This window comes from Haliotis rubra, unplaced genomic scaffold (assembly GCF_003918875.1).
Source record: "Haliotis rubra isolate DU_JTF1 unplaced genomic scaffold, ASM391887v1 Scf405, whole genome shotgun sequence".
Taxonomy (NCBI): domain Eukaryota; kingdom Metazoa; phylum Mollusca; class Gastropoda; order Lepetellida; family Haliotidae; genus Haliotis; species Haliotis rubra.
Window position 1 is genome coordinate 367,116 of NW_025767086.1, and position 15,385 is coordinate 382,500.

General features: G+C 38.8%; 1 protein-coding gene and 1 long non-coding RNA gene across 3 annotated transcripts in view; one reads left to right on the plus strand and one right to left on the minus strand.

The window, feature by feature from the left end:
* The first annotated feature begins 4,467 nt into the window (after positions 1 to 4,467).
* On the plus strand, positions 4,468 to 8,161 carry LOC124287722. Its single transcript, XR_006901318.1, has 3 exons — positions 4,468 to 4,622; positions 6,100 to 6,248; positions 8,032 to 8,161. It is a non-coding gene; the product is annotated as an uncharacterized LOC124287722 (long non-coding RNA).
* A 6,064-nt stretch (positions 8,162 to 14,225) lies between these two features.
* Positions 14,226 to 15,385, minus strand: part of LOC124287720 (cell wall protein DAN4-like) — a 27,817-nt gene continuing 26,657 nt past the window's right edge. For both annotated transcript variants that reach the window (XM_046724253.1, XM_046724254.1), the window contains exon 4: positions 14,226 to 15,385. This exon is cut by the window's right edge and continues 988 nt beyond it. In XM_046724253.1, coding sequence (XP_046580209.1) covers positions 15,043 to 15,385 — 343 coding nt within the window. In that variant the 3' untranslated portion in view covers positions 14,226 to 15,042.

Sequence of the window (15,385 nt, forward strand, 5' to 3'; positions counted from 1 at the left end):
ACACGTTTGCAATATTTTAAGTGAATGCTTTCATTCAGAGCTGACTTTTAAAGCCGCACACTTCAGAAACGTATGATATTGGTTCAACGATGTCGTCAAACAAGTGTAACTGACTGTGAACGGACATCTCCGATTGTCGTATGTTTGTAAAAACAATAAACATAGATCCGGAGGCTTGCTCGCTTTAAAAACGCTTTTGATCCGGACATGTTGAATATGTGCCCCATGTTAGAGCGCGTGACAATATCCAGTTTTATATCCTGTCATATGTTTCACTTTGCTGGCTTTAAAGATCATAAGTGGAGTATTTCGCTGCACTTTACGTCAATAGAAATGAGTGTATGCGTCTCGTTGCTGTAATTGAAGCTCGTTCTCTTTGATCGCATTTTTATCGAAATATTTCAAATCCGTTAACACCTACAATTGAGCAATTCGCTAATATCCTGAAATCACAATGAAAACATGTAGAGTAATCCAGCTGCGCAATTGTAATGCCTGTATATCAGTATAATATGCCGGATTCCGGAACCTGGATCCCTCTGTTCAAGTTTCATATTTTAACAGTAACCCTTTATATACCGAATCTGCCTCCTGTCAACGCAGAATACTCACTCATTCGTGATAATGAATCCTTTGAGCGAAAACGTTACTGTATGAGACGCGTGTGCGTTAAATATGTTCTAAGTTTCTGACAGAACATTGACTCATGCACACACATCTGGTTAACAAAAGGTTACACGAGTATCTATCACAGGCCTCGCATTGACGATTGAAAGTGAGGCGGCTAAGGTCCAGTTGCGGCGTCCAGACCATTGGGCTACCCGCAATTTTAGATTGCTGGTTGCAAACAAATTTCGCTTCTTTTCAGGATTCCACATGGAATCAAATATTTCCCAGGCAGTGGTTTGAAAAATATCAGAGGTTATATAATGGCTATGAATTCGAAGATACATCAGACCGCTGTAACGGGTGTAAACACACATCGTAACGTGAAGGTCCGGGTTACAATTGATATTCAGCAACACATGCTTGTCGTAGGAGGCGACTAACGGGATCAGGTGGCCAGGCTCGCTGACTTGGTTGCCACATGTCATCGTATTCCACTTGCGTAGATCGATGCTCATGCTGTTGATCACTGGATTGTCAGGTCCAGATTCGATTATTTACAGACCACCGCCATATAGCAGGAATATTGCCGAGTGCGGCGTAAAACAACAATCAATCGATCGTAACACGTACATTGAGACATATCACTCAGAATCACTTCCAATATTGCCAGCCCGGATTAAATGCATCACAGTCTGTCTCTTCTTTTGGGACGGAAAACAAAAACTAAATCGATCTTGCAAGTTTCTCAATGTAATGATACAAGAGAATATCAATATTAGCTTGTCCGTTATATTTTGGTGTACATAAGGTTCAGAACGTCTATTGTTACTGTTAAGAGCTAACAGCGTTGTAGGTATAAGAAATATATGCACATCTTCTATGTTCCTATGTATTTGGCAATACCCATGCAGTCTTGATACTGCGTCGAACTGATGGTATGTATAGGTTAATCCCCCTCACAGGGTAGTTATTTAAATAAACTCTGAGAGGGCTTTAGCCCGAGTCTGCTTTCCCCTTGATACAGTCTTATAGTGCCATCCAGAATGTCGTATACAATGCTGGATTAGTGCATTCTTTTCTGGTTCTGGAGGAATCCACATTACTTTTGACTCCATACTCATCTGAATTTAAACCACTAGGGAAAGGTATGTCCATTGTTCTTGGAAGTGTTTTATTAGCATAACTGAATAACTGCCCTAGGAAATTATTTCTATATAAAAAACAATAAAATTCTACTCATTTTGGTAATCTGCATCACGCCTAACACAGTACACGCGTATTAAATAAGCATGTCCTAGTGGTTTAAGCCGTTTAATCACCCTCACTGCGGTAGTTATTTAAATAAACTCAGCTCGGGCTAAAGCCCATCGCCCAGTTTATTTAAATAACTACCTTGTAAGGGTGATTAACCTATACATCATAACAACCACACCACTGTATACAATAAATAACACATTCACGAAAAGTAATTCATTTTAAAACACGGTGTTATGTACGGTGTTATGCAAACACAATTTAAACACAATTACAGCATTGTTTAGCTATAAATTACACCGCCCTATAAGAACCCACTCGATGTGTTAAGGTTAACGGGCTGTGTTACTCTCAACCTACGTAGCGGTAGTCCGCGTGTCAAGGATGTCCGGAGAGTGGACTCGTCGCTGTATCTCATAAATGGGGATGTGAATCGTGTTCAGTAACAGAAATAATTTGCCCAGCGTATCAAGATAAATATCTTCATATTGATCTTGTACCTAACTTACTACTTAAAATTCCACTGTCCATGTGGAAATGTTACGCTTCCCTTTAGCTTCGACACATGGGATTTCCCACTGCGAATAGACTCTTATCAAGAATTTGAAAATATGAATATTACCTCCCCATTATATTACATTCACCACACAAATCGCTTTGCCGGGTTAATGTATGAGCGGTTCACGGCATCTGTGGGATGTAGGTTAATATCACGGGAAATAACAGTTTTTACTTTTTTTATGACAACAGACACCACACGTGACATATTTTTCATTGAGGTCCATTCTTTGGGGTTCTGTAGGACACTATGAGCCTTTTTTCTGTAAAATATGTTCATTTCAGAGACTAGTTGTTAGTCTAGTGGTAGATATCTCCTACATGTTATTTCAGCGTTCTTCTCTTTGTTGTCCATAACACATTGGTGCACAGCAGGTGGTGAAAATATTTATAGTAATTTAATTCAAGTTCTTCAAAAGTCTGTTTGGATGAAGAAAGACTGAGCTCAGCGCCTGTAACTGTGAACTGCCGTCTTATGTTGTCTGAATAGTCTCTCATAAAGAAGCTCTCTTACTGTTAAAGGTCAATTCAAAGGCTAATGAAACACTGTTGTTCCGAACATACGGTGAATGGCGTACAGCTCATTCCACAAACTGGGATACAGTAGAAAGTTCCACCCGTAAATGTTGAAACCATATACAAATGTATGTTAGTATAAATGTAAGTTTTAATGATACAGTTAGTAGAAAGTATTATAATATGCTTCCCTGACTAAACAAATTAATTGTTCAACGTAATGTTTCTGAGGCATATTTTGATAACAAACATAAACAAAGAGGATTGTATGAAAGAGTTGTGAAATGACAAGTGGGCCATTTTCGAAACACAGGTAAACAGTTATTACGTTTGATGTTTTTCTCATTGTAACTACATTATTTAAACCAGCCAACAGTATCTCTTGGTACAATGAGAATAAGCAGCTATACAGGGATGCTCCATCCGTTCGGGTATGCTCAGATTACCTAACCGTGCATATTCAGATATAAGCTGACGTCATGACAGGACGTAATGTCTCCCGTGCATTATATGGTATATATTAGTCATTCATGACATGCGAGTTATCGACACAGCACGCGTATAATACTATTGTTGTTTCCCAGAACAGATCGATACAATACATAATTCTCAAGAACGGACTTTTAAAACATCAGATGCTGATATATGTGGCGTTCTTTGTACTATTTCCTGGAAGTCGCTTCAGAATTCGTGTAAATTCTAATTACTAGTATTCAATTCTTTATTGCATGAAATGCCATAGGCTTGTCACTAGAAAAAAACAAACAAACATTCCGAATAACGTTTAGTCAACTCAGTAGGCCTACAACACATAGGCCCTACACTCGATCATGTAAGACTGTAGTTCATAATAGTCCCTCCGCCTCAAGTTACGTATACGTCATTCAGCAACCTCGATTCACACCGTAGTATGAATCTGAAGCAAACCCCTCCGTATTAACATTTGAAGCTAAAAGTTCGTATTTTCATCTCTGTAAAAGAAGCCGATTTGTCAGGAGATCCAGCTTGTTCATCGGGCAGTTTATTTAGTGGATAAAACCTTGTGACAAATTCGTTCTATTTCAGTCTCCCTTTTCTCCCCTAGAACATATCATTTTCTTCCACATATATACCAGCATTTGTTTAGAGCTGTCTCGATACATTGTTCATTTTTTGTTGACAGCGTTCTGAAATAGTAAGCTGGGTCCCGTCTCGCATATCGCGCAAGGTGGCGCGCGCAAAGGGAGCCGGGAACCAGCTTACGAGGGTTGAGCCTCCTTATGCTCGATTAGTAACGACTTCTGACAATTTTGAGGCATCAAAACCCGAATATTTCCCAATCTACCACGTGATTAAAAGCCTATTTCAGCTTTATTAGCTTTCAGTACTTCTAAAATTGTGATTTTAAAAATATTTTACTCTTTGAATAGTGTTTCAAGAAAACGTTGGGGAAGTGAGAATTATTTTTAGTGGTTATCAACAGGTTGGTTAACTTGCTCTTCACAGCGATAGCACATACGCTTCCGAGTGTGTTCCGAGTTTGTCACACGCTGTGTTGGAGTTTGTTGACGTTCAAGGGAGATAATTTCAAATAACACCTTCCGGTTCTTTCTGTTCGACCTTGTAACAACGGTCGTAGTCATGCCGGGCGTTGAAATGTTCACGAGGTTTTTAGGCCCTAGATACTTTCAGATGGCCAAAAATTGGTTGGTATAAATGATACGTTGTTTTACTTCACAAGTTACGTATATTATCATTCAAATCATTCACATTTGACCAAGAAGAAGAATGTCACGATCGACCTTCACTTTCGAGATTGCATTCGATGTTACCAAGAAACAGAAGCTAACTGAATTCGACGTCCTTCGTTTGGTTCTCAATCTTTATTCTTCATAAGTATATATCTCGGCCCTGTATCTCACACACGTGGTCTTAAAGAGACCCTTTGGCTGGTTGGAAAGAGTTCCTTCCGTTCCCCCACGGCCAACCCTAAACCTAACTTAAATTTTGGACATTTAGTCATTTTGTCATTTTGTGAGTTCTCTAGTAATTGTTGTGTTAAGTTTTGTTAATAATTTTAGTATATTTATAAATATTATTTGGAATGGGGGAACGTAAGGAACTCTTACCAGCAAGATAGAAAAAATATATAATTCAAAGAGTGTATTATAAGATTTAGCATGTAGGAAGGCGTTTCCTATTCTCACGGTACTTACGGATATCGGCTGAAAAATAACACAAATAATTCTTATCGTATTCATGCTTGTTGTTTTTAAATGAAGGGCCATCTCCTCTAACATCTGGGGTGGTGGGGTAGCCTAATGGTTAAAGCGTTGGCTCGTCACACTGAAGACCCGGGTTCGAATCCCCACATGGGCACAATGTGTGAAGCCCATTTCTGGTGTCCCCCACCGTGATGTTGCTGGAATATTGCTAAAAGCGGCGTAAAACCAAACTCAGTCAGTCCTCTAACATCTACATCTGCCAGATCCATCAGGTGAATTACCACTCGTGAGCCTGGTGATAAACAATGCCATCCGCCATTGACGAAACGAGGCTTCTCCCATTCTCGCGGTATTACCAGGAATTAACGTTATTGAGTGTATGTAAGAGCAATCCTGTCGGAAAAGGCGGGAAAAAGTAATGATATGTCCAAGTTTGTATAAACTCCCCAATTTTCGTGACACTGCAAGATTTTGATCACTCACAGACTTGGGCCACTTCCTAGTTTCAAGTCGGTGATGTAAACAACCACTAAGTGTCGCGCATCGGCGATTTCGACAGAAAACGTGTTTACCGCAAGAATAGGAGACGGACCTATATGTGGTAGACTGATATTTTGAAAGTGATAAATGTGGAATATATTATGGGTTTGAATGTATGATTTGCCAAGGTTTGTTTGTTAAATTTTGGTTTGTCATCAACATAATAGTGCAAGTTTGTTTCAGTAGACATCAGTTGACATCCAAAACCTACATGAACATTGGCGTTCCTTCCACATGAGGATGACATGCTTGACTATGAAAGAGAGACGTACCATTCTTAACAGAGTGAAACCAACCATCTATGACCATGATAACAAAGATATATTTATATGTTATGTTTAGTATTGCGGCCATGATAATCAGATTAAACTGTGGGTTTTCATTCATGTTGATGATAATCCTGTTTTCATGGCTACAGGACCCCTACTTTAGGAGCCTTTGGTGCAACAGCGGCCATTACAGGACTCTATATCTCTGACTGGAAGGCTGTTCTCAAGTATGTCCCTTACTACGGTGACAAGTACCCGAAAGAGCCACCACAGTGAACATGCAAATTAGTGAATATGTGTGAGTGATGTCAATTTGTCATTGTAAACAGTTGAGACTTTGCATTTAGTTATTTTTGCAATAGTTTTTTACATGTATATTATTATCTGTCACATATACTGTGTGCACTGTACTCTTGATTTTCTAAACAGTTTAGGATCCTTCAACCCTTTCTGGGTCTGAATAGGTTGCCAGTACCAAAGTGGGTTTTTTTTAAGAGTCATCTTAGTTGGCACTTAGGTCTTCCTATTAACAGCTGGTTTGCCTCCCCTATGCTAAATTGTTTACAGGCCAGAATATGGCTGGAATGCTACTGATTGAAGTGTAAACAAACCCTCAACTGCTCAGGGTTTCAAACATATCAATCCAGTTGCCTCTCTTTGGTCTTTTACCATGTTAACAGTTGGGTTACTTATGCTTATGGGTAAATATCAACAACCAAGAAAAGAATTCAGAATTCATATAATGAATAACAACATATTGTGTTTTATAAGGCTGAAACGATTCACTCGCATATTCGGTGAATCGAACCGTAGCCCTTCATGAATTCAATTCGTTATTCGTGGTCACCAGAACTGAATATTAACGAATATTATGATTTTTTTAAGGGAGCATGTTTTACTTGAACCCTTGTGTACCAAATTTGAGTGTCAATGTCATGAGATCACTGGTTATTGCTGTGACAAATTAACACTGTCAACATGGGCGTTCAATATTGTACATCAATCACTTAACTACAATATTGTATTTGTGAATAATTATTCGTATTCATTATCCAATATTCATGATACGTATCATATTCGCCACATAGTGTATTCATTGCAGCCCTAGTGTTTTACGAACACAATGTTTCTCTTTGATTCACACACAAGTATGTATTACAGGAGGTTGTCAGTAATATTCATTGTTATTTGACACGTGTATGTTCTGTATGCCTTTAAAGACTCTTGGCTGATTATCAACAATTAGAAACTGTTGTTTGACTGTGACTGCTGTACAGGTACTGACTATTTCATGTACAATCGAACATTGTCATGTCAAACCTTGTTGTGTCGAATTCCTGGTTGTCGAACTCCCTTTCTAGTCCCTGTGAATTCCTTTTATACTTGGATCTGCCATCTGATTTCCCAGTTGTCTCGAATTCATTTATGAGTCCCAAATATCCAAATTAAGTATAACTGTTCAAAATATATAATAATCTCCACACAGCCTACAAACTTTCAAAGACTCTTGGTTCAATTACATCCATGGCAGGATAAGTTCTAACAATGTGCTAATATCCAATCAAGTTGAATTAACATGTGTGCACACCCTGTATCAATGGTGCAAGCTGATTACTGGAAACACAACAACAAAACTTGCAGTAGCTGCTGAAGTGGTCTCATTTTAGTTATGACTGCCAATGACACCTAAAACTCGAAAATTATCACAAAAAGATTAAGATTATTTTTTCATCTATTATTCTAGACATGAATTACACAATAGTGCCAATGCAAAGGGGGGCGCGACAGATATGCCAGTGTTGCCTCACCTTTCACTTCATAGTCTTGGCACCAGGCCTTGAAATTAGTGTTATGTTACCTGGGACTATTCTCTCACAAATGTTTGGTAATCCAAAAATCACATTTTTTTAGTTGTCTCAAACCTCAAATGTGTCAAAGTTCCAGGTCACCAGAAGTTCGACATGAGATTCTACTGTGTGTAGCTATTGATGTTTGTATGTTAATTTGCAACCACAAATAATTAGTTATTTACTTGAATCAGGCTTTTCTACTGCTATTTATTATTCTTTCTTTGTTTGCAGGTGCCTGTTATAGAAGAAAATCCCACTTGCAGTTTGAATGTATGACAGACAGACGCTTGTCATTTATCCATCATTGGGCGCTGTATAGAATCAGTGGTTCAATTGAATCAATAAATAATGTTGTATTTCACTATTGTGTGGTTTGATTTGTGTTTTTGATGACAGGACAGTGGTGTATCACAGTGTCTATGGGGGATTTAGAAATACTATGCCAGATGAGTTGATGGATGTTTGCAGTCTATTACAAAGAAAAGAAACTAAAAGGAAATATCTACCCTTTAGGCTTTAGAGGTTCAAGGTCATTTCACTGCTTTTTGTCTTGTTCATGTTGTAAGGTTTGGCATGAATCGTAGTATTTCTACAACTGTATTCAAAGTGTTATTTAACAATTTACTGATAATGTGGCTTAAAAATACAAGTTGTAACCCAGGTCAATACAGAGGCCACAAATGGCATACACATGAAATATATAATGGCAAAAATAAACAGTAAGCAAATTTCAGACACAGCCTTTGGCTCGGAGGAGTAAACCTTGGGCAGGCTTGTTGAACAAATTTTGTCCACATCCATGTGATGCCCATGCCTTGGGGCATCCCTCAGCTCCAGGTAGGCTAAGGCACCACACCATAACTGTAGGTGAAGACCAGTGATTTTGTAACTGACATACATCACATCTGACCACCCTTTTCATTAAGCGGAGATGTTGTGATATACTGTAGCTGAAACACTTTTTAACTTCGTCATGATGTCTTCAACAATATTAGCTCAGGAAAACACCTCCGATTAAAGATGCCTATGTTGGTCCTTAGCTAACGTGTAGGATATAAAAATACCAACAATCTATAACTATTAAGCAGAGTCACCTCCTTTCATCTGGCTGGGTTGAAAGTTTACCATTGCTGACCAAAGGACGACTTCAAGTCATCAAAATTGGTTGAGGTAAAGGGGTTTAACTTGCTGCACTTGCATACAGAAGTGCATGCTAATGCGGTGTGCGACTGCTCATACCAGCACACACAACAGGACAGTTTTACTTCTATTTTAGAATGCACAGCAGTGTGGTTGACACTAATGAACGTTACACTGATCCAAAGGCTTCCCTACATCCTTCATCCATTAGATGGGCGATGGGGTAGCCTAGTGGTTCAAGCGTTCGCTCATAACACCGAAGACCCGGGTTCGATTCCCTACATGGGTGCAATGTGTGAAGCCCATTTCTGGTGCCCCCCGCCATGATATTGCAGGAATGTTGCTAAAAGCAGCATAAAAACCATACTCACTCATCCATCAGATTGCGGAGACCAGAGTCATCAATGAATGGCCTCATTATCAATTCAGAAAGCTTATCAACTAAGTCTTGGACTGTGATGGGAACAAGTAGGTGTACATGCATTACGTTTTTACAATATATCGATATAAATTTAACTTGTTAGGAGTACTGCTCTTTACTGGGCACAGTTTTTCGGATAGCTAACCCAGCTCACAATCCCTATTGATTGGCAAGCACTAAATAAACCTTAGGATCTTGTATGGGGTGTCTAATCATGAAGGAGTACCTAACCATAACAGTTCCTAAATGATAGCTTGAACAGAAAAGTGATCTAAAGGTGCTGAATAGTTCGGGGAAGTCTAGGCTAAAGCTAAGAAGCGAAAGAGCCACAGTTGGCACCCTGAGTCAATTAGCATTTGTGCTGCAGTAAGCCCTGCCCATTAAACAGCCTTGATTTCAAGTAGTCATATTTACAAGCTGATTAATATTGCTAGCATGGGTTACATAAAGTCATAATGTGACATAAACATGAGAGTCTAATACCTCAATTTCACAGGGGAAAGGTTGAAATATACTTATCTCTAACTTTGCATACTTGAATACTTTCCTAGATTCATAGCAGTACAGCCCCACAAAGATCAAGTCATGCTGGTTGTACAAGGTGGTTTAATGGATGGTTCGACTTCGTTGTTAAACTACCCTGATAGCATAAATCAAGGTTCATTTAACACCCATTACTGGATTGTCTGGTCCAGGGCCACATTTCACAAAGTAACGACTGTATCTCCTATACTGCAACATAGACTTACTACAGTGGTAACACTACGATATAACTTCGTGAGAGGGGCCCAGGCCTGAATAATTACAATTTGAACACTGCTGAGGGTGGCATTCACCCAAACAAACACAGAGAAATATAGAATATTAACAGTAAAGAGCACCTGCCAAATTTATTTTGTTTTTTTCACACAATATGTTAACATAATTATTTTTGCAAATCAAACACATATGCACACACAGGTCCAACTTATGGATGATGTGTCATAAATATCTTTGAAGTCAAAGTTACATATGAAACCAAATTAAACATTCTTGTCAGGTTGACTGTCACACAGTCAAGATTATGTATCAGTAGATGACTTTTTCTGGTCTTCTATCACACCAGTCCTCTTCTTATAAAGAAAACGTGCTTCCTCCTCTAACTCCCGCCACTGCTGTTTCCTGTGGTATGGTCTGAGGAACACGGCATATCCAGTTACCAAGGCTATCCCAATACCCATATAGACAAACATCCCCTTAGCCATGGTGAAGTGTCTTAGAGTTCAGCTGTTCCAGGAGAATGCTACCAACAATTTTCCTTTTTGAGGGGGGAGACACAGATCAGTAAGAAGCTGCTTCAGATGATCACAGTTTTATTCACTTTGGTGGCTTAAACTTGAAATTCGGTAATTCAGTACCTGTCAAGGTGATTTCAAGAACCCGGTGCACTTTCGGTGTGTGAAGGTGTAACTTCACCAGTTTTTGGTGCTTTTCGAGCTACTTCTGGGTGCTCAGTAGCATATTTTTCAAAAGCTGGCTTCCATATGTAAACGCCAGCGATTACACCGATTACAGTTACTAACGCAATCTGATGAAAAGGCAGTCGTTTTCGTAGCAACTTTCTCATACCTCCACAACGTGTCTCGCGACACCGGTTGCAAACTGTTCACATCCGGTTTTTTGAAGACATACCAGTCGATAAAATAGTAACACATTGACGGCTTCGGACATTGTCATTTTTACAACCCTATTTCTGTCAGGGCAAGGGACACTTGGGTACTGAAACTTCAAACCGTTCACTATATATATTCGGTAGCGCTTTATCATTGTTAAAACAATGAATATTATTCGAAAATGTAAAATCCAACTGAACCAAAAGCGCTCGTAAAATCATGTAATGTAGCCCCAAAAGTAGTATACTCGCAAGATCAGGAAGTGAGACATATATAGATCTCCTTGCTGGAGTCATTTACTAACATATATGAAATATAAACTTGTCGTTATTAAGTTTGTTAGCTCCTCCATTCAGTTCTGACACGAGAAGATCCGGGTTAGAGTCGATCTTCAGTAACCCATGCTTGTCGTAAGAGGCGACTGACGGGGTCGGGTGGCCATGTCATCGTATCCAAATTGCGTAGTACGATGCTCATGCTGTTGATCACTGGGTTGTATGGTCAAAACTCGATCATTTACATACCACCGGCATATTGCTGAGTGCGGCGTAAAACTAAACTCACTCAGTCACTTTTCAGTGCTTTTGTGTTTCTTTAATGGCAATATATATCTCATATCTTTCCTTGTTGAGCGTATTTTGCTAACAATTGTTACGTATCTATTTATCCAGATTAGCCACAGGAATGTCCTTGCTTGCCTACTTGTGCTCTCTTTATTCGATAGCAGATTAACTGTTATAGTATGAATATGTAAATTTCAGTGTTTATCACATATATCAGGGAGACTATATAAGTGGGAGTTGTCACTCCTCGGAAATCCCCTTAGCGTATGCCTCGGCTCGTCACGTGACCAGTGTAGCCAATATGGCGGCGGCGTAGTTTTTAAGATTGAGCCCGGTTTATTTTCAACAGCTGATTACATACGCTGAGTGTTGTGACAACTGAAAACCTACATGTAGAAGATAAGTTACCTATTGTGTCACTTCATTTTAAGTCAAATAATTGTTATTAGTGTCAGTATTAGTACAGTAGATTTGTATTAAAGTTTCAAGTCGGCATGTTGTAGCTCACTGGCTTCAAGTCTCAGTACACAGCGAAGAAAGACTAAATTATATCGCTAAATACTTCTTTCACATATTCGTTTAAGTGTTAGAAGGGAAATATACCTTTAGTTGAAAGGTGTTTGCAAGTAATAGTGATAGTTTTATAACTAAAAAAATTTGTTAGGGTGTATTTGAGGTGTGAAAAATATGACATATCGCCGATCTGCCATTGAAATACTACAGGGCATTGTTTGAGTGTTTCTAGTTATTGTTCTAAAACGTCTTTCACATACACCTTTAATTTTTATGAGGGGAATATACCATCAGGTGAAAGGTGTTTGCAAGTAATAGTGATAGTTTTATAATTTTTTTTTGTTAGGGTGTATTTGAGGTGTGTGAAAAATATGACATATCGCCGATCTGTTCTGATCCGCCATTGATGCTTGTGATGCTTGAGTGTTATAGTTCAAAAACTTCTTTCTTTCTTGTTGATCTTAGTATGTGACAAAACTGGAAAGGTGTTTACAACGCTTTGTGATAGTTCTAAACTTTCTGTTTTTGAGGGGTCTGTGACAGTGTCAGTTAACATTCTGTCAATGCCCATGCCATTCCACACGTGCAATAAGATATCTGAATTAGTTACTAATGTAAAAAAATGTCTCAAAGTAGATTTAAAAAATAAAAGGACAGCTGATGTTAACACGTGTTCTTCCGATAGTTTTGCGTTCTTTAACATGTTTGGGGAGGGATGGCCGTGGTGTATCATTTATTCTTTCATTCATTCACATATGTATTTCTTTCTTTTGTTCTTTTTCTTTCTTTCTTTCATTCATTCACATGTAATTCTTGCTCTTAATTAATTAATTCATTCATTGTAAAATTTCGACTGATACAATAAACTGGCTAAAGTACTGTTAAACGCAGCCGAAGTTGCGCTGGGAACGAACTAAGTCACTGTGTAAAGAAAGCAAGCGAGTGACCTATCCCTGTTGTAGAGTATCCCTGCATATATGAATGTCAAGATCCTATTATTCACATGCCGCTGAAATAGAAGTGCGGCATACTTGCTGTGGCGCTAAACAACATTCAGTCAGTCATCGTATCCTGCAGTAGTAACTGATTATATGCATCGATCACTTATTTGATAAAAGTACACTGCACGCATACAAACATTAATAGTTTGTCTTCATGATACGTCATCGACCTTTGATATACGTGTAGCGATTTGCATGATTACATTATTTCAGCATCCCTTACTATTTGTGAGCAGTATACGCTAACCATTGATGGCTCCGTGTTCGTTGTATAAAACGTCACAGTCATAGGTTTTCACACAAAACAGTTTATTCCAAATGCTTTAAATGTACATTAAAATATGAATACATCAACGCTGTACAATTATACATTAGTACATATAACCAGATGCTTTCAGTCACCTAGTGATTTTGATTGGAGCTCAAAACCCAACAAAGGCATCACAACAGCTTATGACGTCCAATATATAATTAAGATTCTTCACTAAATGATCAAATGCGCCTGCTTTAAGATATCCTGTGGTAAACTACACCCTTTCAGTTTCGTAAAGCACCCTCATGTTTTTCAAGTCAAAACATTGATTACACACCAGTCTCGTTTCCTGTTGACTGGGTTCCGTCTTATTGCGCAACTTAGTAAAATAACCAGTCCAGAAATTTGAGACCAATTCATTTAACTGGATACATAAATATTAATCAGTATTATTTGATACATCTAAGCCCTTGTATATTGCAACACTACGCTCATAAACCTTGCAAAGATGTCGTGCAGCGTGCTCTGTCGTGCAGCGAGCTCTAACAAACAGAAACCTGGAAATCGTAGAAATCTCAAAACGAGGCTCTGCCGCTAGAAAAGTTTGGCGGTCTGGTACGGACTTGATATTATATCAATCACATTGTACGTTACAGGACTACACTGAATAACAAAAAAACACATAACAGGTGTAACCAGTGAGCCAGATGCTTTGTGAATAATTTTACGACCTCATCAAACTGGGGCAGTCTGTGACGTCTTAGTTAAGGTCATGCTGCCTACACCCCGGTAATAAAATATAGAAATACGATGTTATTAAAGTTTAAAATTAAAATTCATTTGTAAATACCATCTTCATATGAAACAAGAGATTGGAATTCAGTGTAACCATAGTTGTTTGTGATGTCTATTTTCACTTTCACACGACAAAATTCGGATCGGCTGGAAAATAGGCTGTTGTCTAGGTTAATGAGACTGATGTTTCGGTTTGCTGTTATATAGTTCAGGGCAAATCTATACCATGACTTCATTACACAACAAATGGGGGTGGAAGAAACTACATTTCTAAAATAAAAGTTCAGATTTTTGTTGCCAAAGATAATCTTTTCTAGAAGTAAGCCCATGAAGCCGGGGGAAAGTTATTTTACGCACAATAAACTTGTTTGGTGCACTTGCTTAAGGTTCCAAAAGTGTTTTGGAAAAAATATTGCTACCTCCGTTTTTACGGAAACGAACGTACGTTTTGAATGTGTTCTGTCTATCAAAAATCCCTTATCGACATACTTCCATAGTATGAAAATAATGTATGTCCTCCTCGCCCAAGATATGTTCTGGTTCGATCTATTATTGGTTGTATAATCACCGTGTGCCCTGGGTGGAAGGAGAAGACGGGGTGGAGGAGGAGTTGTACGTGAATACCTATTGACCCGAATGATCCTACATTATGACCTCTCCTATATGAAGCAGCTCGGCCAGCTAGATCGGTATGTTCCCTGTACAACCTGTATAGCATCTGAAACTGTTATACATACGATTCTTGTGCAATATTTACATGCTACGCTGATAACAGAAAATATATTATATACATAGTTATGCGCTTGTCAGAATGGTGCCCAAAATATTCAATAAAATATATTGTCTCGTTCATCGTAGTGTACATTTTGTGATGATACAGAATCTTTGAATGTTACATACACAATTATGCATCATCCACGCGATTGGTTTGAATGTCTATCACATTTTGGGGACGAAATGCCTCTCTTAAATGTTTGTACATCCGCCTGAAGTCATGAAAGAGCTTACCGGCGTCTAACACGACAATTGTGAGAAAGCTGATCACCAACAGTGAAACAGCACTGCCGCCAATGCTACGTGCCGAGATACGCGTGTCATCTACTGTGCGTAACTTCTTCTTCTTGTAAACCAGGAGGTCATCGAGTCTGAATGTGCCTGATGTCAAGTTCCTGTTTAGGAACTCTCTCCACGCAGCGCAACACTCGCACCTTGAAACCACCGTCGACTGGTACGCACTGGCATTGGGG